The 16,008-nt window shown below is 39.1% G+C and overlaps 1 protein-coding gene across 6 annotated transcripts in view; it reads left to right on the top strand.

The window, feature by feature from the left end:
- WDR17 (WD repeat domain 17) overlaps positions 1-16,008 on the top strand; it is an 87,505-nt gene that overhangs the window by 20,205 nt on the left and 51,292 nt on the right. For 5 of the 6 annotated variants that reach the window (XM_047091768.1, XM_047091766.1, XM_047091771.1 and 2 more), the window contains 3 exons: positions 84-267; positions 4,433-4,663; positions 9,757-10,008. In XM_047091768.1, coding sequence (XP_046947724.1) covers positions 84-267; positions 4,433-4,663; positions 9,757-10,008 — 667 coding nt within the window. Of the gene's footprint in view, positions 1-83; positions 268-4,432; positions 4,664-9,756; positions 10,009-14,701; positions 14,728-14,930; positions 14,945-15,932; positions 15,944-16,008 lie in introns of all 6 variants that reach the window. The other variant, XM_047091767.1, reaches the window with a different exon arrangement.

Genomic DNA, 16,008 nt, shown 5'->3' with positions numbered 1-16,008 from the left:
TTTTAAAAACAATGTGATTATTAATGAGAAGTGTATAACTTAAAAAGAAGCACTGAAATGTTTTATTTATATATTTTTTTTAGTTGGATCACCGTTATAATGAATTCAAACTTCACGCAATTATGTCTGAACATAAAAAAACAATCACAGCTCTCTCTTGGTGTCCACATAACCCTGATCTGTTTGCAAGTGGCGGTACCGATAACTTAGTGATCATTTGGAATGTTGCAGAACAAAAAGTCATTGCTAAGCTCGACAATACAAAAGGTATATTTATAACTGGGATTTATTTTATTGAGTGAATTATTTTTACTTCAGTAAGAAAAATATTTTATTTAAATTAGCTGAGGTTTTAAAGTATTGTTTTTCAAACTTTCTACTGCTCGTCTGTGTAAGAACTACATTTCACATCATGACTCGTGTGTGTACATGTGTATAAAACTGAAGCAAAATCTCATGAAATATTTTTGCTTAGTACACCAGTTAAACCATAGTCAACACCAAATGATTTCATTAATATTTAAATATGACAAAAATTCCCCCAATAAATATAAAAGTAGTAATTGGTAAGATTTTCTTAATGAGACAGTTCTCCTAGCCGGGTCATTATTCTATCCCAATCTGAAACATACAAACACCGTGTTACCCATGTAGTCACTGCCCTGGTGAGCTGGTTTCTTTCCCTTATTTTTAATTGGGTCATGGTGGAAAGTCCTAGTTCACATAAGTAGGTCTTAGTGAATTGAAGATTATTACACTCTTTCTGGCTAGCATCTTACCCCATAATAATGATGACGCGAAGTAACCATTTTTCTGTTAGATGTTACAATAATTCAGTCTCTTTTTGAACACCGAAGGAAGTTCACTTATTAATTACGGTTTTGAGAACTACTGCTGGGTATGTTCTTTATATTCAGTTGTTTCTCCAACAATGACCGGTTATCACTTTGAAGTAGAAAGCCTGGACGTGACAGTTCGATTTCTTTAGAACAGTCTTCAGTGTGTAGCATCAATATTAGAGAATTCATAGGCTGCTATATTTAAATCTTGCTTCCAAGTGTAATAATAATGCCAAAGGTTATGCTCAGCGTATTTAGTATGTGGCTTTTTCCTTGTCTGTTCAAATTTAGGTCATTAGGAATGCTGAAAATACCAGTAAAATAAACGAGTTTTGTTATATAACTTTCATCTTAAGAAAATATTTGCCAAACAGGGTTAATTTTTCAACTAGAAAAATACAAATCTCATTCCCAAGTTCACATAACCTGCTTATTATTTTCACTTGAGCTTCGGTACTAGATAGTGTGTACTTTGCTCCAATCTCTGAGCAGTTTTTTTTTTTTTTTTTAAGTCAGCTATTCAGTGAGCTTCCATTATTGTAACAGTTTACCATAAGGTTTTCAATACATCAATGAGGAAAAACCAAAATACTTTTGGTACAGGCTTTGTGATGTATAAACAGCGATTGATAGCCTCCAAATAAGATTTTTTATATTTTTCTGGTTATACCTGTTCATACCTGTTTGTCTCCCCATCATACCTCCTACGGTTTTTTCCAGTATTGTTCATATTGATCAGTAGTGCATTTTCTCAATACTTTAAATTCAGCTTTAGATGAGATTAATTTTATTTTATTATTTTTTTTTTTTTAATTTTTTTTTCAACGTTTATTTATTTTTGGGACAGAGAGAGACAGAGCATGAACGGGGGAGGGGCAGAGAGAGAGGGAGACACAGAATCGGAAACAGGCTCCAGGCTCTGAGCCATCAGCCCAGAGCCCGACGCGGGGCTCGAACTCACAGACTGCGAGATCGTGACCTGCCTGAAGTCGGACGCTTAACCGACTGCGCCACCCAGGCGCCCCATAGATGAGATTAATTTTAAATAACACAATAAATACTCCTAAAATGCTATACGATGTCATTGTTCTTCTGAGGTTGTCGCACAAAATATATACCAGGCGATACCTGCATAATAACATTTCTAAATGTTATGCACAGGTACATATTAGTTGATGTATTATCACCTAGTTTATCTGCCGATTTGTCATGAAACACCATATGCATCACCTCCATTCACGATGGAAGAGTTTTTTATTCATTACTGTGTGCACCAGGCTTCTTTTGCCAGTGAGCATACAATTAAATAAGACTTCTTCATTAACATTGTACAGTTATTAAGTGGTTGTGGTAAGAGTTTTGATCACTTCTACTATTTTTCCTTTCCTTACACATTTTCCTTCTTTTGAAAATTTTCAGAGCCTTAACAATAAATTCTTCTTGCTATTTCTAAATATCTTCTTAATTTGAAGGTTGGAAGTTTGTGATTTATTTACAAAAAAATATGAATATTTTTGGTCATTTTCATTGTAAATATTTCACTTTGAAATGCATTAGACTCTGTTTCTTCTTTTCAGAATTCGGCTTAAGCAAAGTAGAATTTTCCATTAAATCAACTTAAAAAAAATTCTATTGGAACTTGCACATACAGCAGTTGAACTTGATGTTGCCTCTGTATTTTCATTTCATCATTCTGTATTCCACAATAATAAAAAAATACACTTAAAGGGAAACAAGTATTAGTTTCTTTAAATGTAAAATGTTAAAATTATCGTCAACTTGGAAAAAATCATACTTGGTAATATCCATCCAGGAAAAAAAAAACAACCCAAAACACGTTAACAGTGGATAATAGTACTACCTGCCCATCTCAGAGTATTTGGGAGAGAATTAAATGAGTTGATATTCTGTAGAGCTCTTCGAAGTGCTTACACATACTAAGCCACTACAGAAGTGTTTTCCGTCTTAACTATGTGACACTGTTGCTGGTCCCTTCTCTTCCTCGCTGCATTTCCTGAAACCCAGTTCGGAGAACCAGCTTTCTGGCTTTCTCCACGTGTGCTGTGGTGGTTTGACCCATTCTCTTACTCCTTACTGGGAAGTTCTCCTTCTGTTAATGGATGCTAAACCACATCAGCTTTTTATTGGCCTTATTCATGTGCTCTTTCATTCCTTCTATAAGCATTTATGGAGTTCCCATTTGATGGCAGGCCCCAAGGTAGGCATTAGGCGTGCAGTTGCTGCCCGTGGGGTGGTAAGGACTGTGACACAAACGGAGTTTACCGTCCATGAACAGCTTCCGACTGTGTCTTTATTCATACCATTTCCTTTTCCTCGGAAATACCACTCATCCCACATATTAAACTCTGCTGCTGTCTCTCAAGGTATAATTCAAATCCAGTTTCTTTTCAGGACAGTAGCCCAGTGGTTTACACACTTTTCTACACATCAAAATCATTTGGAGAACCTTGTTACAGATAGATTCCTGGGCCCTAATTCCAAATGATCTGATATGCATATTCAGTTTGCTGATTCTGACGCAGTTGCTTAAAGTATCTGTGTTGGCACGTTTATAGTTTCTGTCTTGAGTTAGAAATTTACCATAACACTTACTTTATATATGATTTATTTGATCACTGTAATGGTGAAGAGAATACAATTAACTTTAGTATGTCTTTTATAGTTTAAAAGGGACTTTTACATACATTATTATATATCCTTTCTTAACATTCATGTGGAATAGGTGTTCAGCTGTTTTTACTTACATCCGTTTTATAGATGAGAAGGCAGAGGTTTAAGAGGTGGTTATTTGTTTAGTTCATCTGAAGCAGTGCTAAGATGTGAATCTAAGCCCTGATAAAACATAGACTGTGGCATTAATTTTAAATTTTATTTATTTGTTTTTTATTTTAGAGAGAGGGAGTGCAAGCATGGGAGAGGGACAGAGGGAGAGAGTGTGAGAATCTTAAGTAGGCTCCATGTTCAGCGTGGAGCCCCATGCAGGGCTCAGTCCCATGATCCTGTGATCATGACCTGAGCTAAAATAGGAGTTGGACGCTCAACTCATTGAGCCACCCAGGCAGTCCTATAGCATTAATTTTATTGTTTTTAAACTCTTATAGCAGCATTCAACTTTTCATACAATGGATCCTTATCTTCCCAGGACTTTATATTTTTATCTTGTGTTTAAGGTCCTGTAAAGCAGGAATCGTATCCCATACGTTTATACCTAGAATGCCTATAGCAGGTCTTCTATACAAAAACTCAGTAAGAATTTAATGCTTGATTACATAGTTTGTGAAAGAAAAAAAAAAACCTCTATAAGTGCCTGAATATATGAAGTGTATTATCATATTAGTAGTTTTAACCCTAACTAGGTATTTTTCCGTTTTGGAAGCACCCTACACAGGTGGCCTATAGTCTTTGGGGTTACTTTATAAGTCCAATTCCCAACTTAGAAGGTAATATTATTTTAATAACAAGACGGTTGTTATATTTTAAGTTGTTTCAGCAGTGTGCAACATAAATAGTATTTCATGGTCTGGTCTTCCTCCACATGTGTCTATTACGTGTCTATATTTTGTTTATTCTAGGGGTGCCTGCCTCTCTCAGCTGGTGCTGGAATGCAGGTGATACGGTGGCATTTGTTTCCCACAGAGGCCCGCTGTTCATTTGGACCATCTCAGGACCAGAGAGTGGGGTGACTGTTCACAGGGAAGCTCACAGTTTCTTGTCTGATATCTGCATATTCAGATGGCATAGCCAAAAAAGGGGGAAAGTTGTATTTGGTCATATTGATGGAAGTCTATCAATTTTTCAACCAGGTAAGAATTTAATTAGTCAAGATCTCTTGAAGTTTATTTTTCTTAACTTACAATTTCTTTTCTCCACGACATACAGCCAAAGTCAACAATATTTTAATTGTAAAATAATAGTTGTGCAAATATAATCCAGCACCATGAAGTGTTGTTGTAATAGATATAACTCTTCTATGCAGTTTGGACTTGGCATTAGCCTAAATCTTGTCACTTGCCCCATAATTTTATTGTTCTAAGTCTGTTGTTCATTTTTGCACATTTACCTAGAAAGTGGCCTGAATGAATAAGGACACACAGCAGAACTATATGATGACTTGGGGCGCCTGGGTGGCTCAGTTGATTGGGTGTCTGACTTCTGGTTTCAGCTCAGGTCATGATCTCATGGTTTGTGAGTTCAAGCCCCACATCAGGCTCTGCACTGACAGGGTGGGGCCTGCTTGGGTTCTCACTCCCTCTCTCTCTGTCCCTCCTCTGCTCTCTCTCAAAATAAATTAAAAAAAAAAAAAGTTTCAAAAAATAAAAAAATTAAAAACAAAAGAAATATATGATGACTTACTAATACGACCCAAAAATACTTTCCTACCTGCTTGTACAATACCATTGTGATGCTGCAACCCCTTAGCAAAGACTTTGAATCTGAGATAAAAAGGAATAATAACTCTGTGGAGTCCCCCACTAGTTAACCAATCTGGCTCAATGAAAGGGTCTGAGTAATTATGTTTATTTTTTTAATTTAAACAATGAGAAGTTGTGCAATGAAAAATTTTAAAAGTTGCCTAAATAGCTCTCCACTCATAAATAAGGATGGCTACCATTTGAGAAACATCTTTTAGCCATCTGGTACCTCTGTTAATAAATGTGACTCCTGATTCATTAGATAGATGGGTAAAAGCGCTTTTTAGGGTTAGGATCGCTACTTTCACAAAACAGATTACATTCAACTTACCTGAAATTAATGGAAGAAAAAAATTGAAATTGAACCAAAGAAATCATGAAAATTCAAATAAATATTTCTTAAAGGAACAATCTTTCTAAAGTTAAAAAATGTTACTTTAAACATTGGTATATTGGGGTCATTTTATCTCAAATATATTTCAAACAGGATCTGATATTCACTTAAAAAATTTTTTTAAGTGTTTATTTTTGAGAGAGAGAGAGAGAGGCAGACCACGAGCAGGGGAGAAGCAGAGAGGGAGGAAGACACAAAATCCGAAGCAGGCTCCAGGTTCTGAGCTGTCAGCACAGAGCTCGACATGGGGCTTGAACCCACGAACTGTGAGATCATGACCTGAGCTGAAGTCACACGCTTAACCGACTGAGCCACCCAGGCACCCTGGATTGTTATACTTTCTTTTTGAGAATCTTTTTGAGCTCTAAAGAGGATCCTGAGGAGGGTGTGCTTACTTTGGTCCAAATTTCATTCTAGATATTATTCATGTTTTATAATTTGTCATTGTGGCCATCTCCTTTTTCCTTGACCGTGGCTTTCTTTTCTTGCTTTATTATTGTTACTAGTCTGTTGTTGTTGCTAGTAGGCATTTTTGGAGGTTTTAACTCCTAAGACATTGAAACATTGTATTATGTGTCTAAGACCTAAAACACTGAGACGTTGTATGCTCATTCTGGCATAGAAAGGATAGGGATGGATAAAGACTTCCTTTCCCTTATTTCCCTTTTGTGGATTTCAGTCAGGCTAGGATGTATATTTCAGCAGTCCAACCCATGTCACTTCTAGAAGGGCCCAGATTTTCCCATAATTCATCTTCAAGTTATTAAAGTAAATTGTGCATTTTACCCGTGTAATCAAATGATTTTTCTGGGTCCACCCATGTGTTTACTTGCAAGGGCTGCCCTAACCAAGTTCCACACACGGGATGGCTTAGAGCAACACATTTATTGTGACGTAATTCTAGAGACCAGAGACACAAAATCAAGGTGTCAGCAGGCCCCCTGAAGGCACCAGGGAAAGCTTTTTGTTCTAGCCTGTCTCTTAGTTTCTGGTTCCTTAGCTTGTGACAACATAACATCGCTGTTCACATGGTGTTCTCCTTGTGTGCATGCAGGTCCCTGTGTCCAAATTTCTCTTTTTTATAAGGACACAGTCATGTTGGATTATTGTTTGCCCTAATGGCCTCGTTTTAATTTATCATCTGCAAATACCCCATTTCCAAGTTAAATCACATTCACAGATTCTTGGAGGCTGGGACTTCAACATCTTTTAGGGGAACACAATTCCCTGTATGGGTAACCACCCGAACAGACTTGTTGACCTCATTTATTCCATAGGATGTATAGCAATGAATATGTACACAACATCAGAAAAGGTATAATCCTGCTATGTATTTTCCTCTTGCACATATATGAGCTGATGGTTGTGAAGGAAATACTACTTTTTGTTCTAATACTACATTCTGCACTGTGAGTTTGAAGCTTTGAGGCTGTTAGTATTCATACTGGTATTGTCCTTTCCTAAGGAGGGGTCACTTTCTTAATGATTTTTTGGCACAACAGGTGGTTCTATCTCTGTGCAACAAGATGAAATTACTGTCCTCCCCGGTTCTTACAGGAGGCTAAGACCTCAGGCTCTCTGCTTTCCTGTCTTTATCTCTCTTTTACGCTTTCTCCCTTTCAGTCTGAAAAGCACCACTTTATTCTGTTAAATAATGTATTGGATCATGTACAGATCCACATATGAGCAGAGGAATCTAGGGCCAAAAACATTAGAAAACTGCTTTAGCTATTTTAAATAGTTTTGGACAAAGCCAGGTCATTGGATTTTTTTTTATCCTCATAATAGGAATGTTTTCATTGAATTGACTTTGGTATTATTCCAAGGATGTGCATTAATCAAATTTGCATGGTTTTATTTTAGGAACGTTGATGACATTGTCCCTATGTAATGCTGTGTTCCCTTTTTGAAAACACACGGGAGACGTGTATTGCTGGTCTCATTTCTGGGAAAAGTTGTGCTTCTCCTGAGCACATTTTTTTTGTGTCTTTTTGTTTTATTTTTATCCTGTGGACCCTGAATTATGTAACCTTTCTTGATTTCTTTCCACTTTGCTTGGGCTGCTGGTCTCAAAATGAAAATTTGAACAGATATGTGTATTATACATTATCCTCATTATTTTATTTTTCGGCCCTAGTTTTCCTTTGCCCCAGTTTTTGTTTTTCATACAGAAATTGTCAACCTCATCTTCTTACTGAGTCTTGTCATACACTCCTGTCCTCATCTGACAACAGAAGTCTGATATTTGTATAATAAAATGGAACATAAATAATAGTAACATAAATACATATAAAATAATGAAAGTATTATCAGCTCTTGTTCTAATGCCTGGCTGTAAAATTTTACAGCTTTAGCTTTCTATTTTTTAATAATAAAAATGTTGGTACTAGACAGAATAGGAAACAATGGCTATAACTCATAATCATTTTGACTGTATGGGGCTTTGAAGCAACCCAATTTCAATATTTAGCATTTACTTTTTTTTTTTTTTTTGCATGCTGGAATATTTTTAATAAGCCATTGATATTAACTGTCATATGCAAATACCTAAAAATTACTTAAGAAATAACTAGTACAACTTAGGTGAATCATTTTTCTTCCTCTCTCTGGCTTACAGTGAATAGCTATTTTAATATTCATTACTGTTTTTTATATCAAATAGCACTTTAGCAAGGTGCTTATTTGGGGCAAGAAGAACCAAACTTTTCTTGATGATGATTGCAAAAATTTGATAAATTTTGATGAAACATCACATGTGCCTTCTATGATTTTATGTGTAAAAATTCTAAATAAAATTCTGCCCTTGTAAGATGAGCATTATGAAGATCAGTGTATTCTGACAAATTTACTCCCAGGCCAGACACTTCACTTTACAGATATATCCAAGGAAATTTATTTTTTCTGCTTTTATAATCTGGTACGTTGAAAAACAATGTGTAATGACGAGATTACAGAAAGGGCTCTGCCAGTGGGTTATGGTTTAGTAAACACGCTTTGCAGGGTTTATAATACTCAGGAGGAGTGGGTTCTTTGTGTTAACATCATGGCCTCTGAATTCTGTTGTTTCACTGCCGTTCTTCTGGGAACCGAGGCCGGCTAATTGGAGCCCTGTGTGGTGTATCAGCAGAAGCATGTTTCTTCCTGTTGCCGGTTGTATCTCAGCTGGGACGGCACAAGAGGATTGTTGGATCGTTCTTTGCTTCATTCAGTTCCACATGTTTTATGTCCCTGTTTTTCTGGCTGCCTTATTTGTACCTGATGTCGGGAGTGAGTTATGGTTACGACAGATGCTCTGATGCACGAGGAGGGACAGTAAATACCGATATGCTGCTTCTAAGAGGCCCTCCCATTCTTAGCCCTGTAAGCAGCTAAGTCCCTTAATCTTTAACAAAACTCTGCAAGCTAAGGATTGTTCTGTTCTCCATCATACAAATGAGGAACCCGAGCACACAGAGACTCGGTGTCCTGTCCGAGAACGCAGCTAGTCCCTGGTGGAACCAGGCTTTGCCCCCAGGCAGTCCACTGCCAAGTCTGTGCTTTAATCACTCCAGGGTGCTCCTCTTGGTAAGCACGTCCCCGCCCCTACCCTGTTGGAACTCCGTGCAAACTGTAGTTGATGACAAGAGCATTGGTGTTCTTTATCTGCGTCTTTTTCCTTTGGCGTTCTGGGAACAAACAGAAGCATTTGGGCTCTAGGGATTGCAGCTGAGGCTTCCACATCCTCCTGTGCTCAAGTGTCCATGGTGACTTCTGCACACAGATGCCAGACTTCAGCACTATGCAGAGAGAAAATTAATAGGATCGCAGTTACTGATTTTCTTTTCTTTTTTAATGTTTTTATTTATTTTTGAGGGAGAAAGAGAGCACGCACGCGCCGGGAAGGGGCAGAGAGAGGGACACAGAGAAGCCGGAGCAGGCTCTGGGCTCTGAGCTGTCAGCACAGAGCCTGACGTGGGGCTTGAACCCACGGACCGCGAGATCAAGACCTGAGCTGAAGTCGGGCGCTTAACCGCCTTAGCCACCCAGGCGCCCCTCAATAATTTTCTTTTGAGCATTGTGTTTAAAATCTTTCTTCTTTATATTTTAATAGGTAGTAAAAGTCAGAAACATGTTCTGAGACCTGACTCTCTTGAAGGGACAGATGAAGAAGATCCAGTGACAGCCCTGGAATGGGACCCGCTGTCTACCGATTATCTCCTTGTGGCTAATTTGCACTTTGGAATTCGCCTGCTAGATTCGGAATCCCTTTATTGCATTACAACATTTAATTTTCCCAGTGCAGCGGCTTCTGTCCAGTGCTTGGCCTGGGTTCCCAGTGCTCCCGGGATGTTTGTCACTGGAGGTAAGTTTACCCTGGTCCCCAGAGTTTTAAATATATGTTTATTCTTTAATGGAGTCAGGGAAATGATACCCTTTTATTGGTTAATTTTGTGTAAAATGAATTAATATCCCAGTATTATTTATTACAGTAAGTGCCTAGTTTACTTTCCTTTATTATCATTTATTATAGTAAATGCCTAGTTTACTTTTCTTTATATTGTGTGTCATTAACATAATGATAAAAATGAAATTAAGGCCCAGTTTTCCAGGTTTTTTTTTTTAATATATGAAATTTATTGTCAAATTGGTTTCCATACAACACCCAGTGCTCATCCCAAAAGGTGCCCTCCTCAATACCCATCACCCACCCTCCCTTCCCTCCCACCCCCCATCAACCCTCAGTTTGTTCTCAGTTTTTAAGAGTCTCTTAAAAAAAAAAAAAAGAGTCTCTCATGCTTTGGCTCTCTCCCACTCTAACCTCTTTTTTTTTTTTTTTCCTTCCCTTCCCCCATGGGTTTCTGTTAAGTTTCTTAGGATCCACATAAGAGTGAAACCATATGGTATCTGTCTTTCTCTGTATGGCTTATTTCACTTAGCATCACACTCTCCAGTTCCATCCACGTTGCTACAAAAGGCCATATTTCATTCTTTCTCATTGCCACGTAGTATTCCATTGTGTATATAAACCACAATTTCTTTATCCATTCATCAGTTCATGGACATTTAGGCTCTTTCCATAATTTGGCTATTGTTGAGAGTGCTGCTATAAACATTGGGGTACAAGTGCCCCTATGCATCAGCACTCCTGTATCCCTTGGATAAATTCCTAGCAGTGCTACTGCTGGGTCATAGGGTAGGTCTGTTTTTAATTTTCTGAGGAACCTCCACACTGCTTTCCAGAGCGGCTGCACCAATTTGCATTCCCACCAACAGTGCAAGAGGGTTCCCGTTTCTCCACATCCTCTCCAGCATCTATAGTCTCCTGATTTGTTCATTTTGGCCACTCTGACTGGCGTGAGGTGATACCTGAGTGTGGTTTTGATTTGTATTTCCCTGATAAGGAGCGACGCTGAACATCTTTTCATGTGCCTGTTGGCCATCCGGATGTCTTCTTTAGAGAAGTGTCTTTTCATGTTTTCTGCCCATTTCTTCACTGGGTTATTTGTTTTTCGGGTGTGGAGTTTGGTGAGCTCTTTATAGATTTTGGATACTAGCCCTTTGTCCGATATGTCACTTGCAAATATCTTTTCCCATTCCGTTGGTTGCCTTTTAGTTTTGTTGTTTCCTTTGCTGTGCAGAAGCTTTTTATCTTCATAAGGTCCCAGTAATTCACTTTTGCTTTTAATTCCCTTGCCTTTGGGAATGTGTCGAGTAAGAGATTGCTACGGCTGAGGTCAGAGAGGTCTTTTCCTGCTTTCTCCTCTAGGGTTTTGATGGTTTCCTGTCTCACATTCAGGTCCTTTATCCATTTTGAGTTTATTTTTGTGAATGGTGTGAGAAAGTGGTCTAGTTTCAACCTTCTGCATGTTGCTGTCCAGTTCTCCCAGCACCATTTGTTAAAGAGACTGTCTTTTTTCCATTGGATGTTCTTTCCTGCTTTGTCAAAGATGAGTTGGCCATACGTTTGTGGGTCTAGTTCTGGGGTTTCTATTCTATTCCATTGGTCTGTGTGTCTGTTTTTGTGCCAATACCATGCTGTCTTAATGATTACAGCTTTGTGGTAGAGGCTAAAGTCTGGGATTGTGATGCCTCCTGCTTTGGTCTTTTTCTTCAAAATTCCTTTGGCTATTCGGGGCCTTTTGTGGTTCCATATGAATTTTAGGATTGTTTGTTCTAGTTTCAAGAAGAATGCTGGTGCAATTTTGATTGGGATTGCATTGAATGTGTAGATAGCTTTGGGTAGTATTGACATTTTGACAATATTTATTCTTCCAACCCATGAGCAGGGAATGTCTTTCCATTTCTTTATATCTTCTTCAATTACCTTCATAAGCTTTCTATAGTTTTCAGCATACAGATCTTTTACATCTTTGGTTAGATTTATTCCTAGGTATTTTATGCTTCTTGGTGCAATTATGAATGGGATCAGTTTCTTTATTTGTCTTTCTGTTGCTTCATTGTTAGTGTATAAGAATGCAACTGATTTTTGTACATCGATTTTGTATCCTGCAACTTTGCTGAATTCATGTATCAGTTCTAGCAGACTTTTGGTGGAGTCTGTCGGATTTTCCATGTACAATATCATGTCATCTGCAAAAAGCGAAAGCTTGACTTCATCTTTGCCAATTTTGATGCCTTTGATTTCCTTTTGTTGTCTGATTGCTGATGCTAGAACTTCCAACACTATGTTAAACAACAGCGGTGAGAGTGGGCATCCCTGTCGTGTTCCTGATCTCAGGGAAGAAGCTCTCAGTTTTTCCCCGTTGAGGATGATGTTAGCTGTGGGCTTTTCATAAATGGCTTTTATGATCTTTAAGTATGTTCCTTCTATCCCGACTTTCTCAAGGGTTTTTATTAAGAAAGGGTGCTGGATTTTGTCAAAGGCCTTTTCTGCATCCATTGACAGGATCATATGGTTCTTCTCTTTTTTTTTTGTTAATGTGATGTATCACGTTGATTGATTTGCGAATGTTGAACCAGCCCTGCATCCCAGGAATGAATCCCACTTGATCATGGTGAATAATTCGTTTTATATGCCTTTGAATTCGATTTGCTAGTATCTTATTGAGAATTTTTGCATCCATATTCATCAGGGATATTGGCCTGTAGTTCTCGTTTTTTACTGGGTCTCTGTCTGGTTTAGGAATCAAAGTAATACTGGCTTCATAGAATGAGTCTGGAAGTTTTCCTTCCCTTTCTATTTCTTGGAATAGCTTGGGAAGGATAGGTATTATCTCTGCTTTAAACGTCTGGTAGATCTCCCCTGGGAAGCCATCTGGTCCTGGACCCTTATTTGTTGGGAGATTTTTGATAACCGATTCAATTTCTTCGCTGGTTATGGGTCTGTTCAAGCTTTCTATTTCCTCCTGATTGAGTTTTGGAAGCATGTGGGTGTTTAGGAATTTGTCCATTTCTTCCAGGTTGTCCAATTTGTTGGCATATAATTTTTCATAGTATTCCCTGATAATTTGTATCTCTGAGGGATTGGTTGTAATAATTCCATTTTCATTCATGATTTTATCTATTTGGGTCATCTCCCTTTTCTTTTTGAGAAGCCTGGCTAGAGGTTTGTCAATTTTGTTTATTTTTTCAAAAAACCAACTCTTGGTTTCGTTGATCTGCTCTACAGTTTTTTTAGTTTCTATATTGTTTATTTCTGCTCTGATCTTTATTATTTCTCTTCTTCTGCTGGGTTTAGGCTGCCTTTGCTGTTCTGCTTCTAGTTCCTTTAGGTGTGCTGTTAGATTTTGTATTTGGGATTTTTCTTGTTTCTTGAGATAGGCCTGGATTGCAATGTATTTTCCTCTCAGGACTGCCTTCGCTGCGTCCCAAAGCGTTTGGATTGTTGTATTTTCATTTTCGTTTGTTTCCATATATTTTTTGATTTCTTCTCTAATTGCCTGGTTGACCCACTCATTCGTTAGTAGGGTGTTCTTTAACCTCCATGCTTTTGGAGGTTTTCCAGACTTTTTCCTGTGGTTGATTTCAAGCTTCATAGCATTGTGGTCTGAAAGTATGCATGGTATAATTTCAATTCTTGTAAACTTATGAAGGGCTGTTTTGTGACCCAGTATATGATCTATCTTGGAGAATGTTCCATGTGCACTCGAGAAGAAAGTATATTCTGTTGCTTTGGGATGCAGAGTTCTAAATATATCTGTCAAGTCCATCTGATCCAATGTCTCATTCAGGGCCCTTGTTTCTTTATTGACCATGTGTCTAGATGATCTATCCATTGCTGTAAGTGGGGTGTTAAAGTCCCCTGCAATTACCACATTCTTATCAATAAGGTTGCTTCTGTTTATGAGTAATTGTTTTATATATTTGGGGGCTCCGGTATTCGGCGCATAGACATTTATAATTGTTAGCTCTTCCTGATGGATAGACCCTGTGATTATTATATAATGCCCTTCTTCCTCTCTTGTTACAGCCTTTAAAGTCTAGTTTGTCTGATATAAGTATGGCTACTCCAGCTTTCTTTTGGCTTCCAGTGGCATGATAAATAGTTCTCCATCCCCTCACTCTCAATCTGAAGGTGTCCTCAGGTCTAAAATGAGTCTCTTGTAGACAGCAAATAGATGGGTCTTGTTTTTTTATCCATTCTGATCCCCTATGTCTTTTGGTTGGCGCATTTAATCCATTTACATTCAGTGTTATTATAGAAAGATACGGGTTTAGAGTCATTGTGATGTCTGTATGTTTTATGCTTGTAGTGATGTCTCTGGTACTTTGTCTCACAGGATCCCCCTTAGGATCTCTTGTAGGGCTGGTTTAGTGGTGACGAATTCCTTCAGTTTTTGTTTGTTTGGGAAGACCTTTATCTCTCCTTCTATTCTAAATGACAGACTTGCTGCATAAAGGATTCTCGGCTGCATATTTTTCCTATTTAGCACACTGAAAATATAGTGCCAATTCTTTCTGGCCTGCCAAGTTTCAAAAGAGAGGTCATGGGGCGCCTGGGTGGCGCAGTCGGTTAAGCGTCCGACTTCAGCCAGGTCACGATCTCGCGGTCCGGGAGTTCGAGCCCCGCGTCAGGCTCTGGGCTGATGGCTCAGAGCCTGGAGCCTGTTTCCGATTCTGTGTCTCCCTCTCTCTCTGCCCCTCCCCCATTCATGCTCTGTCTCTCTCTGTCCCAAAAATAAATAAACGTTGAAAAAAAAAATTAAAAAAAAAAAAAAAAAAAGAGAGGTCAGTCACGAGTCTTATAGGTCTCCCTTTATATGTGAGGGCACGTTTATCCCTTGCTGCTTTTAGAATTTTCTCTTTATCCTTGTATTTTGCCAGTTTCACTATGATATGTCGTGCAGAAGATCGATTCAAGTCACGTCTGAAGGGAGTTCTCTGTGCCTCTTGGATTTCAGTGCCTTTTTCCTTCCACAGTTCAGGGAAGTTCTCAGCTATAATTTCTTCAAGTACCCCTTCAGCACCTTTCCCTCTCTCTTCCTCCTCTGGGATACCAATTATGCGTATATTATTTCTTTTTAGTGTATCACTTAGTTCTCTAATTTTCCCCTCATACTCCTGGATTTTTTTATCTCTCTCTCAGCTTCCTCTTTTTCCATAACTTTATCTTCTAGTTCACCTATTCTCTCCTCTGCCTCTTCAATCCGAGCCGTCGTCGTTTCCATTTTGTTTTGCATTTCGTTTAAAGCGCTTTTCAGCTCCTTGTGACTGTTCCTTAGTCCCTTGATCTCTGTAGCAAGAGATTCTCTGCTGTCCTCTATACTGTTTTCAAGCCCAGCGATTAATTTTATGACTATTATTCTAAATTCACTTTCTGTTATATTATTTAAATCGTTTTTGATCAGCTCATTAGCTGTTGTTATTTCCTGGAGATTCTTCTGAGGGGAATTCTTCCGCTTGGTCATTTTGGATAGTCCCTGGAGTGGTGAGGACCTGCAGGGCACTTCCCCTGTGCTGTGGTGTATAACTGGAGTTGGTGGGAGGGGCCGCAGTCAGTCCTGATGTCTGCCCCCAGCCCACCGCTGGGGCCGCAGTCAGACTGGTGTGTGCCTTCTCTTCCCCTCTCCTAGGGGCGGGATTCACTGTGGGGTGGCGTGGCCCGTCTGGGCTACTTGCACACTGCCAGGCTTGTGGTGCTGGGGATCTGGCGCATTAGCTGGGGTGGGTAGGCAAGGTGCACTGGGGCAGGAGGGGCAGGCTTAGCTCGCTTCTCCTTAGGTGATCGACTTCAGGAGGGGCCCTGTGGCACCGGGAGGGAGTCAGATCCGCTGCCCGAGGTTTGGTTCCACAGAAGCACAGAGTTGGGTGTTTGCGAGGAGGGAGCAAGTTCCCTGGCAGGAACCGGTTCCCTTTGGGATTTTGGCTGGGGGATGGGCGGGGGAGATGGCGCTGGCGAGCG

This window comes from Lynx rufus, unplaced genomic scaffold (genome assembly GCF_022079265.1).
Source record: "Lynx rufus isolate CCGP_SWC_20201006 ecotype Redwood Valley unplaced genomic scaffold, mLynRuf1.p SCAF_3, whole genome shotgun sequence".
Taxonomy (NCBI): Eukaryota; Metazoa; Chordata; class Mammalia; order Carnivora; family Felidae; genus Lynx; species Lynx rufus.
Note: the sequence above shows the minus strand (reverse complement) of the source record. Positions and strands in the feature narration are given on the sequence as shown.